This window comes from Equus asinus, chromosome 5 (assembly GCF_041296235.1).
Source record: "Equus asinus isolate D_3611 breed Donkey chromosome 5, EquAss-T2T_v2, whole genome shotgun sequence".
Classification (NCBI taxonomy): domain Eukaryota; kingdom Metazoa; phylum Chordata; class Mammalia; order Perissodactyla; family Equidae; genus Equus; species Equus asinus.
The window spans coordinates 6118460-6142559 of NC_091794.1; the positions used below are offsets into that span (position 1 = coordinate 6118460).

A 24100-nucleotide genomic window follows, 5' to 3' on the forward strand; every position below is an offset into this window, starting at 1 on the left:
ACGGTTTCAGGAAACTCATGTGATAACAACAAAACAATGTGGGAAAGTCATCTGATAACAACAAAACAATGTGTGTTTCTAAAAGAGAATTGTTATACAGAGGTTCCCCCCATAGTAATATAAAGCTGAATTTTTGGAAGCTTAACACTTGTTCCTACATGCAATTTATGTAAACTACATACTTAATTTATCCAAAGTTGGCAGTTAATTGCACTATTTTTTTTTTTTTTTTTTGAGGAAGACTAGCCCTGAGCTAACTACTGCCAATCCTCCTCATTTTGCTGAGGAAGGATGGCTGTGAGCTAACATCCATACTCATCTTCCTCTACTTTCTATGTGGGACGCCTACCACAGCATGACTTTTCCCAAGCGGTGCCATGTCCGCACCCAGGATCTGAACCGGTGAACCCCGGGCTGCCGCAAAGTGGAATATGTGAACTTTACTGCTGCGCCACTGGGCCGGCCCCTGCACTACTTTTTATTTTGTGGTAAGATCAGGTTTAAAAGACGTTTTCATAATATTACGTGTTCATCCAACGGCTTTCTTCTTTTTAAAGATTGGCACCTGAGCTGACATCTGTTGCCAATCTTCTTTTTTTCCCCCTTCTTCTCCTCCCCAAAGCCCCCCAGTACATAGTTGTATATTCTAGTTGTGGGTGCCTCTGGTTGTGCTATGTGGGATGCCACCCTCAGCATGGCCTGATGAGCAGTGCCATGTCTGCGCCCAGGATCCCAACCAGCGAAACCCCAGGCTGTGGAAGGGGAGCGCTTGAACTTAACCATTCGGCCACAGGGCCGGGCCTCCAATGGTTATTTTTGAATGTGGTCAACTTCCTTTCCCTTTAAAAATGAATTAAGTTCAAAACACCAAATAACAGTAACTGATTTATGAATTGAAAATAGTGACAGGCTCAATTCCAAAGCTTATGCTTTTAAACAAGATTCAACATCTTTTATTTACATATTTATGACATACATTAATGGTCTTACACAATTAACTAAATCCAGTAACAATGGTGAGGATGGAACATAAAAGACAATTTCAAATCTTAGATTGAAATACATTTTCACTAACTAACCGAAAGACACAATAAACAAGCAGCCATCACAAACTGACAGACTGTATGTCAATTCACTTAAAATTGTAGGTCAGCCACACAGCTACGGAAACAAAGGGAAACTTGCAAATGCAAATATTACATATACAGGTATAATGCATGCATGGCATCACATTTATTCTTTATCTTTTAAGCCATTTTTAAAGTAAACTGGAATAAGTATCTTAATATATGTACATCAAGGCACATTCTTTTCTTGTGCTTTAGGAATGATTTACATGTGATTTGTTTGTATCTTAATTTTACACCTTATTTTAGCTTCTAAAACTTAAAAGTTTAATTTTAACAATTATAGTTTGAGTGGTAGTTTCCCAGAGGAGAGAAATGTGGCATCTCCCCATGGTTATCTTGAAAATCAGAAAAGTGGATAGCTTAAAGGGGTGGGAATTTAAAAATCAAACACAAATTAATATACAACTTTTTAAAAATAATTTACTGTCAACAATTTGGTGGACCATAATTTCTTTAAGTGGTATACCATCATGAGGGCTGAAGTAAAGACTCTTCAATATTCTGAAATTACTTGACAATTATATGGTATCCACAGGACCGCTGTAGATGTCTATATTGCTATCCTATTTATAAGCTGCAGTTTTTCAACAAAATTGAACAATTAAACATGATACAAAGCTGCAAACATACCGAACCTAGTTTTAATGTGTTCATTCTTGAGCAAAAGAACAACATTCATTTTCCCCCCATTTGTTGTCCTATGTTATCAAGAAGAAATTTCCCATCAACAGTGTTTAATAAGAGTGTTCTTTGCTCATGGTCAATTTATTTGCCTTGAAAAGATAGCATAGTAAGGCTTTAATAGGCATTTCATGCATTTTAATGGCATTTTAAAAAACAGCTATTCATAAGGGTTCCCCATATAGATAAGTATACTGTGCAAACTTGATTACAACATGTAACTCATTAAGTGCTTTAAAATAGAATAAAGAATCCCTGACATATAAGGGGTTAAAATAAATAGTCAAGAATCACAGATTTGAAGCATTTAAAAAATGTAATATACCTATGCATCCTACTAAAATGCTTTATATTAGATCTTTTTTTTAACCCATAAACAGGGCAAATGAAATCACAGAGCCTCTATATTTTGACAGGAAAGGAGAAGAAAAGCCGACTGGTGCAGCCTTTTAAACTCAAGTATACAATAATGTCAAAATGCAAATGAAACCGTACAGTTTTTAATTTAGTACAGTTCTTTATAAACATTAATTCATAAAAAGTATACCATGATAAACCACTGCCATCAAATAGATTTGTTTTCAATTTCCTTACAGTAAATGGACTTTTCTATAGACCCCATTAGCCAGACAAACCGTTTAGAAATGTTCAAACATCACCAAACAGCCCAGAGCCTCGACCTACAGTCCAGGCGACAGCCATATAGTACTGTAAACAAACATTCTGGGAGCTGAGCATCCATGAGATGTCACTTCTTTTTATCTCCACTGCTATACTCATTCTGCTTCTGAAATATGTGCCACCTCTACTTCAACAGTTTGAATGGCTTCTGCGACTTCAGAGAGCTTCTGTCCTTGCTGCTGTGCCAGCACATAATTAACCACCTGCATGATACTTTGGTCAGAAAGTGTAGATACTGACGGACACTCTTCCGTAGCTGCAACAGCTTCAAGAGCTTCCATAGTTTCTCCTGTCACAACCACAGTCTCCAGTTCTTGAGGAACACTGCTTTCTTGTTCCTGCATATCTGCTGTTAAGATGCTAACAGCATGCTCCACTTGAGTTCCTTGGTTATGAAACTGAAGGGTATCTTTTTCCAGCATAATTTTGCAAGGCACATAATCTCTGTGGAATTTAGTCATATGTTTACGGAGTGTTCTAGCATCTATGTAGGCTTCACTACATACGGGACAGACATAGGGCCGTTCACCTGTATGTGTTCTGACGTGGCGTTTTAGAGATCGGGCATCAGCCCAAGATACTCCACATGTTAAGCACTCAAATGGCTTAACTCCTGTTAAAAAAAAAAAAAAAGGAAAGCTGTGTGTAGTGAGGTCAAAGTACCAAAACATATTAAAGAAGCCTGATAAATAATGCTCTTCTTTAAGGACAGTAACCCCTAAGTCTTTCTATCTTGACTACTGCAGTCTTTTATTTAGGACCTAATGGTTTACTTAAACCAGACTCTGCACTGTAATCTCTCTAAAGGTGTTCCCATGGATAGAAGTCACTGAGAGACAACTCTGAGTTTCCTGTGCACAGAATCCCTTAACCTTCGCCGAATCCTGTCATCCTAGGATAAGGACACAGAGGCTTCAGGCAGTCAGTTCAGCATAAAAATGTTGGCACAGAATATTAAGTTCACTAAAAAAGGAATCTATCTATAAAACAATTAGGCATGCAGATTCAGGGTCACCTCTGTCACGTGAATAAATCGTCCATGAGAAATCTCTTATCAAGGAAGGTGAGTAATAGGCTGAGGGCTGGGGAAGGGAGAGTCACTCCTGGATTGGTTTTGTTCTATGAGATGCACACATGATATCAAGTGTAGTTACCTTCATGGTTGTTCATGTGCCTCCTGTACTCTCTCAGCTGAGTGAACTTCCTGCCACAACGTTCGCACACCCGCTCCAGGTTCTGCTTTGCTCTTCCTTTCTTCCCATGGGTAGCTTTCTTTACATGCCTTCTGAATAATGCTTTCTCGTAAAATTCTTTGCCACATATATTACACCTAAAATAGGGGGGGAAGAAAACCTGAACTATTTTTTCCAAAGCACCACCATCCATAAGATTAACCCAAGTACATAAATCTCTCAATGAAGTTCACACCCTCCTCTCATTTACCCACCTGTAAGGCTCAGTGACAGAATGAGACTTCACATGGGAATACCAATCTTTTTTCCAACTATAACACTTATCACAAAATTGGCACTGGAATGGCTTCACACCAAGATGCTTGTTCATGTGCTGGCGAAGATCTCTAGCTTCAAAGAAACTTTTTTCACATCTGCAATAATAACATTCAATCATGCAACTGGATCATCTTATTATTCTTTTAAAACAAGTTTCCAAGAACTCAGTATATTCTTGGGTTTCTAGAACTCCACAAGATGAGCCCAATTTAAAAGAAAAAAAAATTCACTAGTATTCTAATCGTGCAATAAGGCTGCTGGGTTTTAAGTTCTTTTAGCTCTAGAGCACTAGAAACATTTTAGAAAGAACCACGTAGAGCTCCCAAAGGTTATTACAGAGGACATTTATTTTCTGCCCCCCTCGACTCCATCTGATCCCTTTTTACCCTCTCTCATTCTCTGTCCATGTGTTGGGAGTAGGCCTCAATCTTGACCATGAGGATGGAACAACTGGCTCAGGCCAAAGTCGACCTGAGCACGGCCTTCCCTTGGCCACAGTGATCGATTCAGGGGTAACCAAGTGACTGAACCAGAGCGAACGGCAGTGAACCTCAGGGCTGCTGGAGGAACTATGAGGGAAGTAGCTTGACAACTTGGGAGTTGAGAGGATGTGGGGCTGAAACCATTGCCACTGCCTTGTCCATATGAAGCCTCAGAGACACCAAGTGCTAATGAATCTGAATACAGTTTATATTAAAGCATTTAGACATCTAGATTTTACTTTTCATTCAAGCCAGTTTAGGTCGTTTTCTTTCACTTGCAACTAAAAATGGATTGATAATAAACTACCTTTGTTTTAAACAAGGACTGACTAGAGTGACATCAGCAAAGACTGCAGAATAGGGAACACCAAAAGCCCATCCCTCCACAAAAGCTGTGGACAAATTGGCAAAACTATCAGAATCAATTTTATTGAAACTCTGGAAACTAATGAAAAGTTTACAGTGACCAGGAAACGTTTAACCAAGAAAAAACTTGTTGAATCTCAGTAAAAGAGCTCCGTGGCATTTGAACTCACCCTAGCCCGGTCCCCGGTCCCTCAGCTCAGCAGCAGCCGTGAAGACGAGCCTGCATTCCCCCTACAAGTTCCTAGTGCCAGAGGGACTTCTGCTCAAAAAACTGTGGTTGTTTGTTTTGACCTATGTTGTGACTCCCTGAAGGATCCTCTCAAGGGCTTGCCTTTATCGTGCCTGACTCTCCCAGGGCTGAGGACTGGGCGGAAGGAGGAGGAGTGTGTTGAAAATATTTAAAGGTAAATGTACGAGTCACTGCTGCCTGGGGCAAGGAATAATAGTTTGGTACAAACAACACACAAACCTTACGTATTGGGAGGAAAGGCTGGGCATGAGAGACTCTGGGGAACAGGGGCTTTGAAAAACTCTCACAGATCCCCAGGAACCTAGAAGTCCACACACTTAGCCAGGGCTGGGCACACGCTCAGCAAAGACCTGGTAAGGCCCTAAGCTCTCACCTCTGGCCGACTCTGCACAAACAGGAAGAGAAGGCCAAGGCAGAGTTGTGAACGGACTAAAGCTGAGAACTATACACTAGAAAAGGATTAATTTTATGTTATGTAAATTTTACCTCAATTATAAAAAAGAGATTCCAAGAGGCTTTGGAAAATGAAAAAAGGGAAAAAGAAAGGGAGACTGAAGAAAGGAGAAACCAGCAGAGGGCCCAGAACTTCAGAGGAACTGCCCAGAAACAAACTGGCTGGCACTGGGACCGTTTTTTCCTACAGTACCCACCTCCAGGGAGCACATCTGAAGAATCTCTTTAAGTCATTTTAAATGAGTGATTTTATGCTATGTGATTTATATCTAAATGAAACTTTAAAAAATCATAAATAGCAACATCAAAGCTAAAAAGACTGATTAAAATCAAGGGTAAACAAATAGTTTAATATCTTCAAACATTCTTTTTACAGCTTTATTGAGGTCTAACTGACAAATCAACTGCAAGGTATTTAAAGCGTACACTGTGATGATCTGATGTATGTATACATTGTGAAATGATTCCTCCCATTTAGTTAATTAACATATCCATCACCTCAGAGATAAATCTATATACATATGTGAACATTTAGGTTCTACTCTCTTAAGTTTCAATTATACAATACACTGTTATCAACTATAGTCACCTCAAAGATTTTCTCTTGAAAGCCACTTTCAAATAAACTGAGTAAGAACATAAAGAAATTGACTGGTTCACATATTAAATACTTACTGAGTACAATGATAGCCTCGAACCTCAGGCTTTGGCTGGTGTTTCTTTAGGTGCTTGCTGAGTCCAGAGCCTCTGTGAAAAGACTTTCCACACACTGAGCAAAGGTACTTGGACTCTCCTTTAAAAAAATAAAAACCGTGTCACAAATCCAGCAATCAGGTGTCCTTCCAATAGAATACTGTATGACATATTTCAGAAGTTATCTGATCAAGGGGACATGAAACGATAACGTTTGGCAGTCACCTTCTAAGACTAACAAACCACATCAAAATCCCTATTTCTTCTCAACTACAGTACTACGCCCAAAGAACGTCATACATTTGCATAATCATCAGGATTATAACAGCACAGCACCGAAGTCCTAGAGCAGGCCTCTACCCTTCCCCAGCCATTTCCACACAACTGCTTTAAGCACTGAAAATATGTGTAGACCACAACTTCTAATAAAATTATAAGCCACATATCACGCTGACAGTTACATCTGCCTATTGCTTAACTTTTTAAAAGCAGGATCATTTCCTTAGGTGCCTGGATCTATATTATGCATGATTTAGTACTCAGTACACATAAAACTAGACTTAAGAACACCTTTTAACTTTACTCTCATTAATAAAAAACTGTACACATACAGCCATCACAATATCAATATAACTTCCAAAATAATCACAGTGTAATCAGTATAATAGTAAATTAATAGCACACAATATCTAACTATGTCAATATAAATTTCTCATTACCTGTGTGAATACTCATATGTTCTTGAAGACTCCGTTTGGTAACAAATGATTTAACACAGAGTTCACACTGGAACTGCTTTTGTGACTGATGGAGACTCTGGTGTAACTTTAGACCATGCTTGTAGATGAAAGTCTTTCCACAGACCTAAGACAGCAGAGGTATTTAAACCAGTGTAACAGAAAGGACATATCGGAAGAATGAGGACAGAGAAACCAGTATGCCATTTTGAATCAAAAACTTAAATTATAAGTAAAACAACAAAGTAAAAGTTTAAACAAATGCCAGGAATATCAGATGGCTGATCATCTTCTGATTCGGTACCTAACAAATACTGCCATTTTTCTTACATCCATGTGGTCACTGGAGGAGCTCAAAGCAGTACAAAACCACCTCACGTTGCCCTTGTGAGACTGGTAAACAGTACACCTTATATTAAAAGGGACATAGGAGCTTGATCAAGAAAATATACTCATCTGCTGCTACATCAACTAGAACAGTGCTCCTCAAACTCTCTGTGATGAAGAACCACTTTTTTTTCCTTTCCCCAGTCCACTGGGGAGAGATTTTTGTTAAACACGATAAAAACATCAATGTCAAATTGCCATGACAATTTCTATAGCTTTACTCTTCATTCCTGTACTTACCTGCCATGGACTACATATTTGGAGTAATGCTACACTAGAAGACCAGAGGCCCAATTAATACTTAGTTCTTAAACTTACGAATAAAATGATGTTTACGATTTTGTTTCAAAATAATTGAGTGCAGGAGGAAGCAGGGCAATGAGTGACAACATACATAAAACAACCGAACACGTGTTGATAACTTTGAAGCCGGATGAAGGGTACAGGAAAGTCTACTCTCTTACATTCTGTTCTTATATAATAAAAAGCTTAAAAAAACCCGAGAGAGAGAAACATTAAAAATCTCATTAAAAAAATCTCATTGGTTCCAAAACTGTTTAATAATAAAAACAGTGGATCATGCTTCTATGTAAGGCTATAGGTGCTACTAGAAACTTTTCACTGTTCCAAATAGCCCAAAGGTGGCTAATCTCAAGACTCTTACCCAAGAGTCTTATTTTGGCATCTGGGTGCCCTTAGCCCTCAGCTCTAGAGAAGGACAAACAGCTCAGGCAGGGTTTTTGCTGAGATCTTTTCAAGTCATGGGTTCTCTTTCAGCCTAGGATGGCCCTGCTGAAGGTTAAGAGATGACCGGGATGATGAACTGTTTATTCTCAGCCAGTACATCCTCTGAACCCTAAGTTTCAGGAACATCCTAAATAGATTCATCTCAAATTACAACAAATTAAACAGCAAATTAACATAACTGGGAATCACCCTTGACCCAGGCAACAAACTGAGAAAACCACAGAATTCCCTTTGACATTTTACAAGAGTGAGGGTGACTCCAGAATCAGCCAGTCTCACCAGTTAAGTTCCAATCTTCTATATACAACAAAATGTCATGGCTTTACCTGGCACGCATGTGGCTTTACACCTGTGTGCTTTAACATATGTATTCGAAGAGAATATAATTTAGGTAATGTCCTTCCACATATGGAACATATAAATTCTCGTTTGGTTCTGCCCTTCTCAGACGATGTTCCTGATGCCTCATTAGACGTGGAATTGGAAGAGGATGAGGCAGGCGAATCTTTTCTGGCATGTCGAATAAGATGTGCTCGCAAGGAGGCACGGTACTGGAACTGTTTTTTACACAACTAAAAGGAAAAGTAAACAAAATTCTGTCCAAATGTAACTCTATTACAAACGTTAAGTGCAACAACTCATAGTTTAACTTTCCATTTCTTTGTTACAATTATACAATCAATAAACACATACACTACGTCAAAGACAATACGCTGAGTATCAGGTTATAAAGATGAAAGGGATAGGACCCAGGCCCTCCTTTGGAGAGGTTTATAATCTAACCACAGAACAGGATTTATACGTAAAAAAGGTGCAATATTTAAGAAGAGGGAGCAAGAGAAGGCCTTGCTGAGGTGGCTAGGTCTGTCTTGAAGGAATGGAAGGACAGAGACAGAAGAATCTGTCAGTGTGAGTGCTAATACCTGCTGGATGGAGAAAAACGGGTTGGAAAAAGTAGAACGATAAAACTGTGATGGTCTTTGGGATTTCATCCTGAGTTGTTGGGGATTCATGAAAGTTTTTGTTCTTTCTTTTAAAATCAAAGTTATATACGCTCACCATCTACAAAACCTATTTTTTAAAAAATAAATAAAACTCGTCCCTTGGTCCACTACCTCTACCACTTTTTCTTTGTGACTTTCTCATGATGCTTATCTTTGTAACTCTAAGTAACATGAATAATGGATGACCCTCTCCTCTGCCCTCCACTCCCTAAATACATGCAAATCCCTTCCATTACCCTACTTTCTCACGACAGGGATGTCATAATTTGGATTAGATCAATTACAGTGCTGACATTATTTGGATGATGTACACATTATTATGGCTGGGCCACATAGTACACTATGATTCTCTTTCCTATCTTTTTGTTCTCTGTTTTGCTTATTTCTCTCTGTATTTACTGCTAATTCCTCACCTAAGCCCTTCCCTCAACTGCGCGCTGAGAGGAGATTTAGAACACATCACCTATGGGAGGTCTGTCAGAGCCTTAGGTCCTGCTCCAACTTGGGCTGGCTGTTCCTACACTTGCACAGTCTGTAGCACTGGACCCCCCACTCTCCGGTCCCCACGTCTGCTCACTTTAGTGGAATACCTCTGCCAAAAGCTTCCTGAGAACGGGAGTTTGGGAGGTAAAGTTCTGGAGACCTCGCATGTCTGAAAATGTTCTTATCGTACCACAGAAACAATTTGACTGGCTACATATTCCAAGCTGGGAATCACTTCCCTTTAGAACTTTAAAGACACCGTGCCATTCTCTGCCTTCTAGCTTCTGTTGTTACTGCTGAAAAGCCTGGAGCCATTCTGACCCTTATCCTTCTACGACCGTGACCATCTTTTCTCTGTCTTGCAATTTATAAGATTTTTATCTGTCTCTTGATTCTGAAATTTCATAATATATCTTGATAAAGATTTATCCTCATCCATGGTTCTGGGCATTCAATGTGCCCTTTTAACATGGAAACTTGCATTTTTTTAAAATTAATTATTTTTTAATTTTAATTTTTGTTTTTATAGCAGTTTATTGGATTATAACATTATATAAATTTCAGATGTCCATCACAATATATTTCGAATCCTGTGCAGATTACATCATGTCCACCACCCAAAGACCAATTACAGTCCATCACCACACGTGTGCCTAGTCACCCCTTTCACCCTCTCCCCGTCCACCTTCCCCTCTGGTAAGCACCAATCCAACCTGTTTCTCTGTGTTTGTTTCTCATTGTTTTTACCTTCTACTTATGAGTGAGATCATATGGTATTTGAATTTCTCCCTCTGACTTATTTCACTCAGCATAATACCCTCAAGGTCTATCCATGTTGTTACAAAGGAAACTTCTATTCTGAATGTCTTGAAATTTTTCTTTATTACATCAGTGATTTTCTTCTCCATGTTCTCTGTTTGGAATTATTTGGATATTAGACATTAGACAATCCCCTAAATTTTTTTCACTCCCATTTTCTAATTTGTCTTTTGCTTTCTTTTCTGATTTAGTCAATTATATTTCTCAACTTTTCTGAAATTTTTATATTTGTGTTATTATATTTTATTCCTAAAAAAGCTCTCTGTTCTCTTAAAGTGCCCTTTTAAAAACAGAGTACCTGGTTATTGTCTGTAACTTTTTCATTTATCTCTGACATAAATCATACTTTGGGGTTTTTTTTTTTTTTTTTTTTGAAGTTTTCTTCTCTCTGCATAGTCTTGGATTCCTCAAAGTTGCTTTTTTTTCTGGAAATATTTATCATGAGTCTGATCACTGATGTCTATTCAATTTCAGAATAAGATGTTAAAAAAAGAGATTGGTGGGGCCGGTCTGGTGGTGCAGTGGTTGGGTTCGCACATTCCGCTTCAGTGGCCTGGGGTTCGCCAGTTCAGATCCCAGGTGCGGACATGGCACCGCTTGGCACGCCATGCTGTGGTAGGCGTCCCACATATAAAAAAAAAAAGTTGAGGAAGATGGGCACGGATGTTAGCTCAGGGCCAGTCTTCCTCAGCAAAAAGAAGAGGATTGGCAGCAGTTAGCTCAGGACTAATCTTCCTCAAAAAAAACCCAAAAAGCAAAAAACAAAAAAACCAGATTGGAATGACTGTGTAACTAGAGGGCGGGATGCCAACCACAGGCTTTCTTCAGCAGCATCTTTAGGTCTTTTGTTATTGGGCTTCGGATTTCTCATCTCTGAGAAATCTTCTTGCTTTCGGATTAAGGCTGCTAACATTCTGGAACTTGAGTAGGAAAAGAGAAGCTGAAAGGTTACCATATTCAGTATGTACACTTTGACTTCCCCTTGTTGTAGGTATAGTACATTCACCCTCACTGTACACCCTGTGCCCCAGAGCAGTTATGGTTTTATCTTTTCCAGAAAGTAGAAGATGGATCTTTGGCTGAGGGGATGGTGGTGGTGATTTCTTTGCTTCTTAAAAACACTTTCTAACAACGAGTCTCACTTCTGCTTCAAGGTAGCTAGTAGGACTAATTCCAGAGCCATCTGGTAGTGTGCAATACAATTCAGATTGATCAGCTTTCCCCACTGAAAGTGGGAATGAGCCCTTTCAAATCTGCAAAATCAGTTAGTCCATCTCTTTATCAGAGTCCAGATTTAGCTGCTAAGGTCTTCTCCCTGTTCTCTTTGCCCTTCTATGAACTTATACTTTTAGAATGAAAATTTAATGTTGTCTTACAAGGCATTAGGAGCAAGCAGAGGTACGTCACTGAATTTTTTTGGTCAAGGAATGACATATACAAATCAGAAGATGACTCTTATAGACAGAGAGAATACAAATGATAGGATAATAATGAAGCAGTAAGTTGGATTCTATTTGTCACGAAGTTACAGCCATCTTCAATTAGCTTTCCAGATACTTACAGGACACTTGTAATCTCTAGCTCTCTCATGTTTCAGTGTGTGCATTATAAGGGCATATCGTCTCTGAAAAACCATTCCACATTCCCCACATTTATGGGACGCTTCTTCTTCAGTATTCTCCTTAGCATCTCTTTTTGGCTGTTTCATCTTTTTTCCTCTTTGAACTAATTTCTGGGCCACCTAATTAAGGGATAGGAAGCATAATCTAAGTAAATATGCTCATTTTGATTTTTAAAGTCATGAGTCATAAATATTTCAATTTCACATTTATCACTATTGATATTTAAAACATTAAGTTGCTTTCTTGCACCTGACTCCCCCTCCCTCCCAAAATAATCTTCATGACAGGCATAAGTTTATCAGTAAAATGCTTTCAACCTAAAGCTAAAACTACAAAGCTCAACTCTTTTCTCATCATACCTGTTGTACTGCTGACTTAGGAAGGGCTTTCCGTTTCTGCAGCTTTTTCTCCATTCCTTTGTGTAGTCGGATGTATCCCCCTTCGTTAACAGAACGCTGCCGAAGCCTGCTTCTGTAAGTGTCATTATCAGGGCCAAGGTCTGGCTTTGCTGTCGGTGCAACTAGATTTTCCTCATCGTTTAAAGACTGGCCAGAGTTCTGCCTAGGCTCTGTAATGTCTTCAGCACAGATGTCCTCAGCTGATGTATCATTTCCCATATCACTGTTTTCTGGAGAGCTACTAATCACATTCTCTTTTGAAGCTTTAGGATGAACATTAGGAACTATGCTATCTTCTCTGCTGTTTAAAGTTTCTAGTTCTGTCTGACTGTTTTTTGTTACTAAATCAACAGAATGCACTTCAGGATGGGAATCAGTTATACAGCCTGCAGGTGACAGAGCAGCTTCAGCCTCTGAAGAAACCTGGGGCTCAGGCTGTTGTCCTAGCTCTCCATTCTGCTCAGCTTCTGGCAAGTCTCCATTCACCAGCAGGACAATTTCACAATCCCCAAGCTCAGTAGATAAAGTTGTCGTGGTTCCCTCATTGCTGGCCACAGGAGGCGCTGTAGCTCCATTTTGTTCTGTTAAGTCCTGGGTAGATGCAACAGTTTGTACTTCACCCTTCTTATATACTGTTAGCTGCTTCTCTTCCATTAGTTTATGTACACTTTCACAGATTTCTAAAACTTCTGACATAAAAAGATGACGAGCCAAGACGGCTACATCAGCCATGCTATAGAAGTCAAAGCTCAGCACAGAAGTATAGGCAAATTCCAGTAAAGGAAGGAAGCTTGCCTTACAAAAACCTGTAGGAAACAAGATAGATGGGGGACAAAAAAGTCAAACCACCACTAAAACATCTTATAAGAACAATTAAAATATACGATTATGAGAGTATAAAATAGAACATAAAGGCCAATACAACTATTTATTCTGCAATTAAACACCCTGGATTTGTTTTGTGTTCTGGTTGCATATTAAACCTTGACTAACTCACTTCCATGAGCCGAGTCTCTGAATACCTAAAATAGAAAATAATATCAGATTTACTACCTCAAAGAGTTGTTGTAAGGCAGTCATTTTCAAACTGTACTCCTTAGAACCCCGGGGGTTCCTCAAATTCCCCTCAAGAAACAGCTGCTGGAGAATGGAGGGTAAAAAAAGAGAGGGAGGTAGGTGAGTAGGCAGGGTTCAACCAACCTGTCCCCTAACCTCACTTCAGTAAGTGTAGCTGTATATTTTCATAGAAGTCCATATAAAAATTGGATTGTGAACAATGGGTTCTACTACTAAAAACGTAAAAACAAGGTCTATGGCAGGAGTCAGCAAAATTTTTCTGTAAAGAATCACATAATAAACATTTCAGGACATAAGGTGTCAGTGGGCCATTGTAGCTGGAAAGAAGAGCCATACACAGTATGTACACAAATGGGTGTGGCCGTGTTCCAATACATCTTCATTTACAAAAGGGAGGGAAAGGAGGACTGGCCTTTGGGCTATAGTTTGCCTATCCCTGGACTAAAGAACGAAATAATTACTATGAGGTATTACATTTTTATTTTATATGAGAAAATAAGATCAGTTTCTCTCTTTTCTAAGTTCTCAGTAGTTCATTTTCAAAGCCATTTTTAATATTCATGATTCAAAACTCAGAAGACACAGTGATAGGTCCAATTCCACCTCCATGATTAAGAATGCGTACAGCTTTCCAGTTTCTTTATACAGTCAAGCAAATATTATTCCTCATCTCATAGTAGGTGTCATCTTACATATACTGTTCTATGTCTTGCTTTTCTCATATAATAATTTATCTTAGAGGTCTCTTATCAAAATATAGAGAGCCAAAGCAAGCCTTTAAAAACTCACACTTGCTGCACTTTTCAGTTTTGACTCAAGGTACATAAAATGTGGTCCTTTTACACAGGCAGATAGGGGATGAACAGGTGTAATAGGAAGCCTCGAACTGTGAGATACATTAGGAGTCAGACTGAAAACTGAGGGGACTACATATCAACATGATCATCATGGCTAATTCTGCCATTCCTAGGAAAGCTGATAATTAAATAGGCTGAAGCCAATTAATCCTGCCACAAATCACGAGACCAAAAAACTTGAGGTAAGTAAGAATATTTCTTAAAACAAACAACAAACACGACACACCAACAAAATCCTGTAGTTTGGTCTTTTACCTAGTACCTTTTTAATTTCTAAGTCTGAAGTCAGAAGAAAAATTTCCCATAAAAGAATTAACACTGTTCCAAATAAGACTTTAAATATCTAAAACTATTTTTTCAAAGGTACAAGTCATAGGTTTACTGCAAAATATATAAAACACAAAAGAAAATAATAAAAATCACTTATAATCGTACTTCCAGGAGATAACAGGCAGATAATTTTGGTATTTTGTTTTTACCCTAGTTTTTTTACATACACATACACACATTCTGCAAAACACTGTAATCAAAAGGAGATGGACATTTTTGCAAGATGAAAAAGTTCTAGGGATCTGTTAACACAACGTGAATACAATTAACAACAGCGAACTGTACACTTAAAAATCATTAAGAGGGTAAACTTTATATTCTGTGTTTTTTACCAAAATTTTAAAAAACAGTCAACAACGGTCATACATAGAAAACTTATGACAGGAAATTCCACATCCAGCAGTATGGCAGACTAAAATACCCTCCCTGATTGACCCACTTAAAAAAAAAGCTAGATAAAAATATTTAAAAATATTATTTAAATAGGGGGCTGGCCCCGTGGCCGAGTGGTTAAGTTCGCGCGCTCCTCTGCAGGCGGCCCAGTGTTTCATTGGTTCGAATCCTGGGCGAGGACATGGCACTGCTCATCGGACCACGCTGAGGCGGCGTCCCACGTGCCACAACTAGAAGGACCCACAACCAAGAATATACAACTATGTACCGGGGGGCTTTGGGGAGAAAAAAGGAAAAAAATAAAATCTTTAAAAAAATATATATATATTATTTAAATATATTCAGCGCCCCAGCACAGAGTGGAAGAGGTAGAAAAATCTTCCCTGAGGAGTCATGACCACAAGCCAGGCTTAATTTGGTGTTTTATTTTGTTGAATCTATAGCACTTCAGTAGTCAAAAAAAGCTCAAGCTGAGAATTCAAAGCGGTCCCAGTCTGGTAACGCCCTCAGCATATAAAGAATCAAAAGTTTTCTCTGTGAAAACACCTTCAACCCAGGACTCAAAAGATTTCCCATGAAGTTCCAAAGAATATGAATTCAGTGTAAAAAGACTTTTTAAAAAAAAATCACAAAGAAACAAGGCATCATGAACAAGAGCTAGCAGAAACAAACAGCATGAGTCACACCAGCAAAGATTTTAAGTACTGCTATAATCAGATATAGAAAATAAAGGCTGGCATAACATCAATAAAAAACAAAAGATCATACAAAGCAGCCCCCCAAAAGGGTCTACTGAAAAAGTACTAAATAGAACCTCTAAAAATGGAAAACAGAAATTAGAATGAAAAGCTCAAATGAATTTAACAGCAATTCAGACACAGCTAAAGAGTGAGTGAACTAGAATTTTCCAGAATAATCTACAAAGAGATGAACAAAACATGAAAGAGAGATTAAGAGATACAAAATATAAAGTGAGAGCGTATAACTGGAGTTTCAGAAAGGCAGAAGAGAGAACGAGGCAGGGACAATTTTTGAAGAGATACTGGCTGAGAATTTTTCTCAACTGATAAAAGACAATGATCTCAAATGTTGAGTTTAGGGAGCCCAACAATTTCCATGCAGGACAGTTAAAAGTCAAAGATCCTCATGTTGGATTAAGAACAAAATCCAGAAATATGATGCTTAAAGAGACATCTAAAATATAAGGATACACAAATAGATTGAAAATAAAAGATGGAAGAAAGATATCCTAGGCAAATATTAACAAAAATATTGCTTACATAGCTAAAACATATTTACATAGCAGCTAAAATAGAAAATATTGTTTACAATAGCATCTAACACAGACTTTAAGGGTGAAAAGCATCATTAAAGATAAAGAGAGTCACTACATAATGATAGTAGTAAAACTGTACAGTAGTAAAGTTGTAGTTTTTCTCCAAGCTAAAGCCAGGAGTTAAAAAAAAAAGGCAGCAAATCCCTAGTAAGAAAAATTTTTAAATAAAAGAAAAGGCACAAATAACCAACATGAGGAACGAAACAGACATTATTTATAGTCTCTGGAGACATTTAGAAGAGAACATCATGAAAAATTTTGTGCCAATAAACTTGAAAACTTAGATGAAATGGACAAGCTGATAAAAATATAACTTTCTAGGGGCCAGCCTGGTGGTTCGGCACTTAAGTTCACACATTCTGCTTTGGCAGGCCGGAGATCGCTGGTTCAGATCCCGGGTGTGGACCTACGCACTGCTTGGCAAGCCATGCTGTGGCAGGTGTCCCACATATAAAGTAGAGGAAGATGGGCATGGATGTTAGCTCAGGTCCAGTCTTCCTCAGCAAAAAAACGAGGAGGATTGGCAGCAGATGTTAGCTCAAGGCTAATCTTCCTCAAAAACAAAAAAAAGATATATATACACACACACACACACACACACACACAAACTTTCTATAAATTACTCAAGATGCAACAGAAAACCTGAATAATTAATTCCCTAATCTTTAATTAAACTTGTCAAATTGCTAGTTAAAAATCTTCCCACATGGTCCACTAAGACCCAGGCAATTTTAGCCACCATTCTACCAAACATTCAAGAAACAAATAATTCTAATCTCATAGTAACTATTTCAGCGTATGTAAAACCAGTAGGGAACACACATTTTATAAGACTAGACCAACTCTGATATCAAAACATGACAGTGTGGGAAAAAAAAGGAAAATTACTCATGAATATAGATGCAAATGTTCTAAACAATGTTAGAAAACCTAACACAGAAATTTATACAAAGGTGATAGACGACTAAACTGGATTTATCTCAGGAATGAAAAATTAGCTTAACATTAGAAAATCAATGTAATTTCTCACATTATCAGAATGAGAAAAATAAAGATGGTCTTGATAGATACAGAAAAAGTATGCGGTAAGTCAACACTCACTTCAGAGTGAAATTCCTTAATGTTAAAGGGAGCATAGAGCTACCTATTTAAAATATTTACCAAATAATATATTCATGGTAAAAATGCACTTTCTTTAGAAATGGGAATGAGTTAAATGAACCTTCCATCACCATTTCTATTCAACTGCTATTTTATTGAGGTCTTGGACAGCATTGTAAAGCAAAGGAAAAAAGTTCAAAATATAACAAGTGAAAAGGTAGAAACAAAGCCATTATTATTAACAGTAAGATATTTGTTTTATGTGGAAAAATCTCAAAGAATCTATAGATAAATGTCTGAATGACTAAGGGACTCTAGCAGCACTACTTATAAAAAATCAATATACACCAAAAATAAATCAGAAATTATATAATTTTAAGAAGGAACAAATTATAATAGTAATAAAAAGTATAAAGTACCTTGGAATAACCTAACAAAAGATGTGTGAGACCTTTATAGACAAATCTCTAAAACTTTATTAATTCAATGTATTCTCTACCAAAATGCACTCTTTTCTTTTTGTGGAAGTTGACCAGCTGCTTTTACAGTCTGTATGGAAGAGCAAAAGGTTATGAATAACTAAGACTCACCTGAATAATAAGGTGGGAGACTTTTCTTATTGTTATAAAGCTAAGGGAATTAAGACCAAGTGACAGTAGCGCAGGAAGAGACAACCAACACCAGAACAAAGCCTAGGATCAGCACCAAACACACAGGGAAATTTGTTCTGTAAGAGAATCTGCATGGTCAATGAAGTTTTCACTAAATGTTTCTGAGACAAGTGATGATCCAAACGGGAAAAAATGAAATCGAAGATCTATCTAACAGTGACAAAAATAAATTCCCAATAGATTAAAAGTTAAATATGAAAGAAAAATTACGAAAATTTAAAAAGACCACATACGAAAATATCTTTATGACTGAGAATAATTTTTTAAAAGCATAAACATGAAAGAATATACTGATAAATTCAATTATATTGAACTAGGTAACTAAAGATGTACATTTTATCACTGTCTTTGATACTGTACACATATTTTATAAATAGTACTTAATATTGAAATCAAACAATTTTTCATAATGTCCACTTTACCTGCTATTGGTTTACACCCTATTTGCTGGACAATATATAAAAACTAGCATATGGGGGGGCTGGCCCTGTGGCCGAGCAGTTAAGTTCGCGCGCTCCGCTGCAGGCGGCCCAGTGTTTCGTTGGTTTGAATCCTGGGCGCGGACATGGCACTGCTCATCAAACCACGCTGAGGCAGCGTCCCACGTGCCACAACTAGAAGGACCCACAACAAAGAATATACAACTATGTACCGGAGGGGCTTTGGGGAGAAAAAGGAAAAAATAAAATCTTTAAAAAAAAAAAACTAGCATATGGAATGAAGACTAACTGAAGATTGTTTTGGAATATGAGGATGCTGTGCTACAGTTACCTCAGGGCAGACATTTCATCTGCTACAAGCTCCTGAGAAACTGGAAAAGAGCAATATTCATATGCTGCTCTCTTTCTGCTGCAGGTCCATGAAAGATAGGAAAAAAATTCCAAAGCTAACTTGTGTCAAGACCACACCTGTGATGAGTTTAATTATTCAGATGGCCCAGTATAAGACATATTCTCTCCTCTGAGTCAGCAAACCCAGAAAAAAAAAATCACTAATAGAATGTAAAGCAACTTTATGTTCCATAAAAGTTTTTGCTCACTATTGTATCCCCAGAGCCTAGGCTAGTTTCTTGCACACAGTGGATGCTTAATAGATTTTTTTTTAGTAATTAAACATACAGTTACTGCTAAGGAAAAATATATGTATTTGTCTTCCCAGAAAAGGTGGGTTTAAAAAATAAGGTAGAAAAGGATCAGTGGTTAACTAGGTAAGTGTTTATACACCTGGATAAAGTCACTTTTTTGTTTCAGAAAAGGGAAACAACATTTCACACAGTGATGTCAGTGCTTCAAGAGTTACAGCAAGTTAATATTATGAGAAAATGTATAAATAGGATTACCTATTTTAATTCTTCCTAAATTTTCATTTGTTGACTCCTAAGCCAATATATAAGTTCTAGTGAGGCCAAAAGAAAGTTAAATTATTCATTTACAATAATAATAATGAAAACAAAGAAACGAAAAACACACCTGGAATTTTGATTATTCTACATTGACAGTTTGATTATTGAACCTAATGAATTCTAATCATTATTCTTAAAAAACAAAAAGACAACAGACTTACAAAAGTGCTAATTACACAAGCTACAACATAAGACATAAGCAGTCCATTTCTAAGTAACATATTTGTTTAGTGTAGTAACAGTGATGCAGTTATGGATTTCTCTCAAACTACCTTTAACAGTGTGAATCCCAGAAATTCTTCTACTGCCACAATTGTCTTGCCTAAGAGGCAGTGACAGGAAAAGACAAGCTTTTCTATAACTGAAGCTTGGACACTGGCCAGTAGGAAGGACCTTTTCAGTTCAGCTTAGCCTGCCGCTGTAAGTGGGCTCCTCCCACCTGAGCACAAAGCTTGAGTTTGTAAGACACACACACCCCCTTCTTCCAGTACGTACTTATACACAAAAAGCAAGAAATATGAGAAAATTCTTACCAGAAAGATCCACCACTGCCTCATGACTGGAAACAGCTCCTTTCTCAATAAAAAGATCTCGAAAATATTCACTATTAGCTGACAAAACAGATTTATGAGCTTTGTACTCTTCTCCTTCAATTAACAAAGTAACATCACAGAACTGGTTGGAGAGCCTCTGTTCGTTCAGCTGTTTTAAGACAGCCTGACAATGTTTTGGAGAAGAACGTTTCACCACTCCTTTGGTGTCAACCTTTCAAAATAAGTTTGAGACCAAGAGTTGTATTATATATCATCTGTATTTCTACCCTTAACAGAATTTAAAACAAGACACATTATTCCCTTTTAAAAGATACCACTAATTAATAGGAAAAAAGAACCTGATATTCTTTATTATCCTTGTATTTAAATAAAAAGATATGTTGTTGTTGCTATTTTTTGCTATGTTCATTCTATTTGAGCCAAAGAAAACCTGCATTTCACTTCTTGCAGCCTGCGTCTCCTTACTAGTCAGAAATTTGATGATGTATGAAGCTAATGCAGGCAAAAAACAAAGACCTAGCCAGCTTAATTTAACCTTGCTGCAAGACCCAGACTGCTTTCAGAAAAGTATTCTGTCTACCTGTACCAATATACCATTAATCAGGAAGAGAGGAGGAGCAATTAACAACAAATTAACAAGTTGCATTCTGAAGAGAAGAAACAACAGGAATATTTATGATGAACAAACAGACAATATTAGCATACTTTTAGTATATACAACAACATAGTACACTACTTTAGACACAGACCTGCTTAAATCTTCAATGCCAGTGCCAACAGTCAAGCAGTTTTAGTGGTTTAAGAAAAAATTTACGATGACAACCAATACTAACACCCTAGTTAACAAATGTTAAAGCCAATGGAAAGCTCCACTTACAAATACAAGTTCATGTTTGGATACTGGCTTCTTTTTTGCAGGCTTGGAGGCTGTAGTTGGAGGTGAAGTAAAGTTGCTCAGGTCATCCTCTGATTCATTACTTTCTTCTCCAGATTCAAGGTCTAGTCCCAATTCTTCCAACATTTCTGAAGTATCTGATATTGGACGGGAACGATCTAGTTTCTCCTGGCATTTGCTACACTGTTTAATGTAATCTTTGACTTGCTTTAATATACCTATAATGAAAATAAAAATTAACAAGTCAAATTTAATACTGTTCTTATTTGGAAATTGAAGAATATATTATGTTGCTGATTATTTAATCTGTGTACACTAATGTATGTTCGAGTGCATAAGTGCAGACACACCCATGCCCCATAATGTAGAGAGTTCTTTAGAAAGTAAAATACATTTTTTCAAAGTTACAAGCTTATAAACGATGGTTTGCTTCCATGCTCAGGTAGACTGTTTTGTTGTTTATTCCTTGTTACTCACTTCCCCATCATACAGGATGATTATGTAGCACCAGCCATTTCCACGTGAGTTGCAACTCATTTATACAATAACTAAATGAAACTGCCAATATTCAACTGTTTTTGACCTTCATAAAAGTAACATAACGTGGTTCAAGCTAATACCTCTCCACCCTACCATCACCAGACTTGACCATGCAATTTGCTTTGGCCAACGGAACTACGAATGGATATGATGTGTACCATGTCTCATTAGCAGCTTTAAGAAGCACTGTTTCCCATTAGTTCTCTGATCTTTGTGCCCTCTCCCAAAGAACAGCATGTTCAATATGGATCTGTCCTTTAGCCCGAACTGCAGATGAAAAGACAGGCGGAGCCAATCTGCAATCTGAACAGGACCACAACCAAAACTTGTAATGAGAATGTAAAATAAACCTCTTGTTTTTGAAAGCTGAGATTTTAGGGTTGTATGAAGTAACAGCATACACAATCTAACCTTATTCTGAATTTCAACTTCCAGCCCAGCAAGCTGGGGGAGGGGTAGGGGTAGGGAGCAAGGAGGAACACTTTTTCTTTTTGAGGAAGTTTAGCCCTAAGCTAACATCTGCTGCCAATCCTCCTCTTTTTGCTAAGGAAGACTGGTCCTGAGCTAACATCTGTGCCCATCTTCCTCTACTTTATATGTGGGACACCTGCCACAGCATGGCTTGCCAAGTGGTGACATGTCTGTACCTGGAATCTGAACCGGCGAACCCTGGGCCACCCAAGCGGAACATGCGCACTTAACCACTGTGCCACCGGGCCGGCCCCTGGAACACTTTTTATACACACACAAACCTCCTCCCTGGCATCATCCTGGTAAGGCAGGACCATTCAGTTCCCATTCTACAGAGGAGAAGAATGAAGCCCTAAGAGGTAATAAACTTGTTCAAAGTCACATCCAGTAAACTGCATAGCTGGGCCTCCAGAAGCCACATGATTTCCAATATATTATGCTACTTACCCAAGAACACATGTGTCCAACCCTGTGGCAGAAACTTCTTTCCCTCACAATTCCCAAATACAATGCAAATGAAAAGGCTAATTAGCTAAACTGATACAGAGGTATATAGTAAACTCCTGAAAAGAGTTTCAAGATGTCAAATTATACCAAGCTCCTTGCACCTTCAACCTTCAGAGAGTATCCAAGCAGCATTTCTCAAATTGTATTATGTCCCATACTTACTAAAAAAGTACACACTGAACTAATACGTTCAGAAAATTATATTCTCATTTTAGACACACATAACAGATATTATATTAGAAGCTCAGAGTTCTACAATGAGGAAACCTGTTTAACCTAAGTATTTGCCAAAAGTGTGTGTTTGCAGAATACTTCAAAGCATAACTTAGGAAATAATGGGTTGGGGTTAAATATAACTTCATAAAAAGACATTTACATGTGCATATCTAGAGAGTAGCAGGCTATATTCTAGTGTCTGAAATGTTAAAGTCAATAATAAGTCTATACCTGTATGAGGTATAGTGAGCAGGTTTTAAAAAACCGATAAAAAGGGGGCTGGCCCGGTGGCCGAGTGGTTAAGTTCGCGTGCTCCGCTGCAGGCGGCCCAGTGTTTCGTTAGTTCGAATCCTGGGCGCGGACATGGCACTGCTCATCAGGCCACGCTGAGGCAGCGTCCCACGTGCCACAACTAGAAGAACCCACAACGAAGAATATACAACTATGTACCGGGGGGCTTTGGGGAGAAAAAGGAAAAAACAAAATCTTTAAAAAACTGATAAAAAGCCTGATTGGATATATATTTTACATACAATTGTGAGTAAACAGAAAAAACTTTCATTCTCTTTATAAAAAAATGAAAAGATGTTCATTCTCTGTAAAAAAAAAAAAAAGTAAATGGGTTGGGATAATGAAAAATTTCTGAAGATGAGTAGTTGCGACAACTGCACAACATGAACGTACTTAATGCCACTGAAGTGTACACTTAAAAATGATTAAAATGATAAACTTTGTTATGTATATTTTACCACAGTAAAAAAACAGTATATGGGTATGTGAGTGGGAGAAGAAATATGTAAGAGAATAGATATAAGTAGAATTTCTAAGTAAGAAAAATATTTAGGGAATAGTGCTGCTATGGAAGTTTCAATACCAAAATAAAGACAAGAAGCAGCAGTTTTTTCTAATTAACTTTGGTTGTATTTCTAAACATTTATGATTCTACACAGTTCTGTATACTCTGCATACAGCAGAGGTTTTATTAAACTATTAACTGGCTGAGTTCAAATGTATTAGAGAAACTACACAAAGTATTTGAACAAGGATGAAATATTAAGAAAAACTGCAGGAAAAAGAATTATATTAACATATGATAGTTGATCAATTGTCTCAAAAATCACCCTATCCTGTTTTGTTAAGCTTTTTAACTTGAACGTTAGTGTTTTGATGGGATCACCTTAAATCTATCTAGCTTTACAGATTCAGAAACCTGACCTCCTTAGTTTACCAAAAGCTGATTAAGCTGAAAAAATGTGACTCAAGTTAACCACTCAAAAGACATCAATGTGCAAACAGTTAACTGACT

The 24100-nt window shown here is 37.7% G+C and overlaps 1 protein-coding gene across 4 annotated transcripts in view; it reads right to left on the reverse strand.

Annotated features, from left to right (window-relative positions):
* Positions 1 to 915: 915 nt before the first annotated feature.
* Positions 916 to 24100, reverse strand: part of ZBTB11 (zinc finger and BTB domain containing 11) — a 28801-nt gene continuing 5616 nt past the window's right edge. For all 4 annotated transcript variants that reach the window (XM_044771682.2, XM_014853235.3, XM_014853234.3 and 1 more), the window contains exons 2-11: positions 21043 to 21278; positions 20145 to 20376; positions 12406 to 13250; positions 11986 to 12165; positions 8445 to 8690; positions 6967 to 7111; positions 6230 to 6347; positions 3940 to 4098; positions 3647 to 3822; positions 916 to 3105 (exon numbers count right to left, since the gene is read on the reverse strand). In XM_044771682.2, coding sequence (XP_044627617.1) covers positions 2588 to 3105; positions 3647 to 3822; positions 3940 to 4098; positions 6230 to 6347; positions 6967 to 7111; positions 8445 to 8690; positions 11986 to 12165; positions 12406 to 13250; positions 20145 to 20376; positions 21043 to 21278 — 2855 coding nt within the window. In that variant the 3' untranslated portion in view covers positions 916 to 2587. The remainder of the gene's footprint in view (positions 3106 to 3646; positions 3823 to 3939; positions 4099 to 6229; positions 6348 to 6966; positions 7112 to 8444; positions 8691 to 11985; positions 12166 to 12405; positions 13251 to 20144; positions 20377 to 21042; positions 21279 to 24100) is intronic.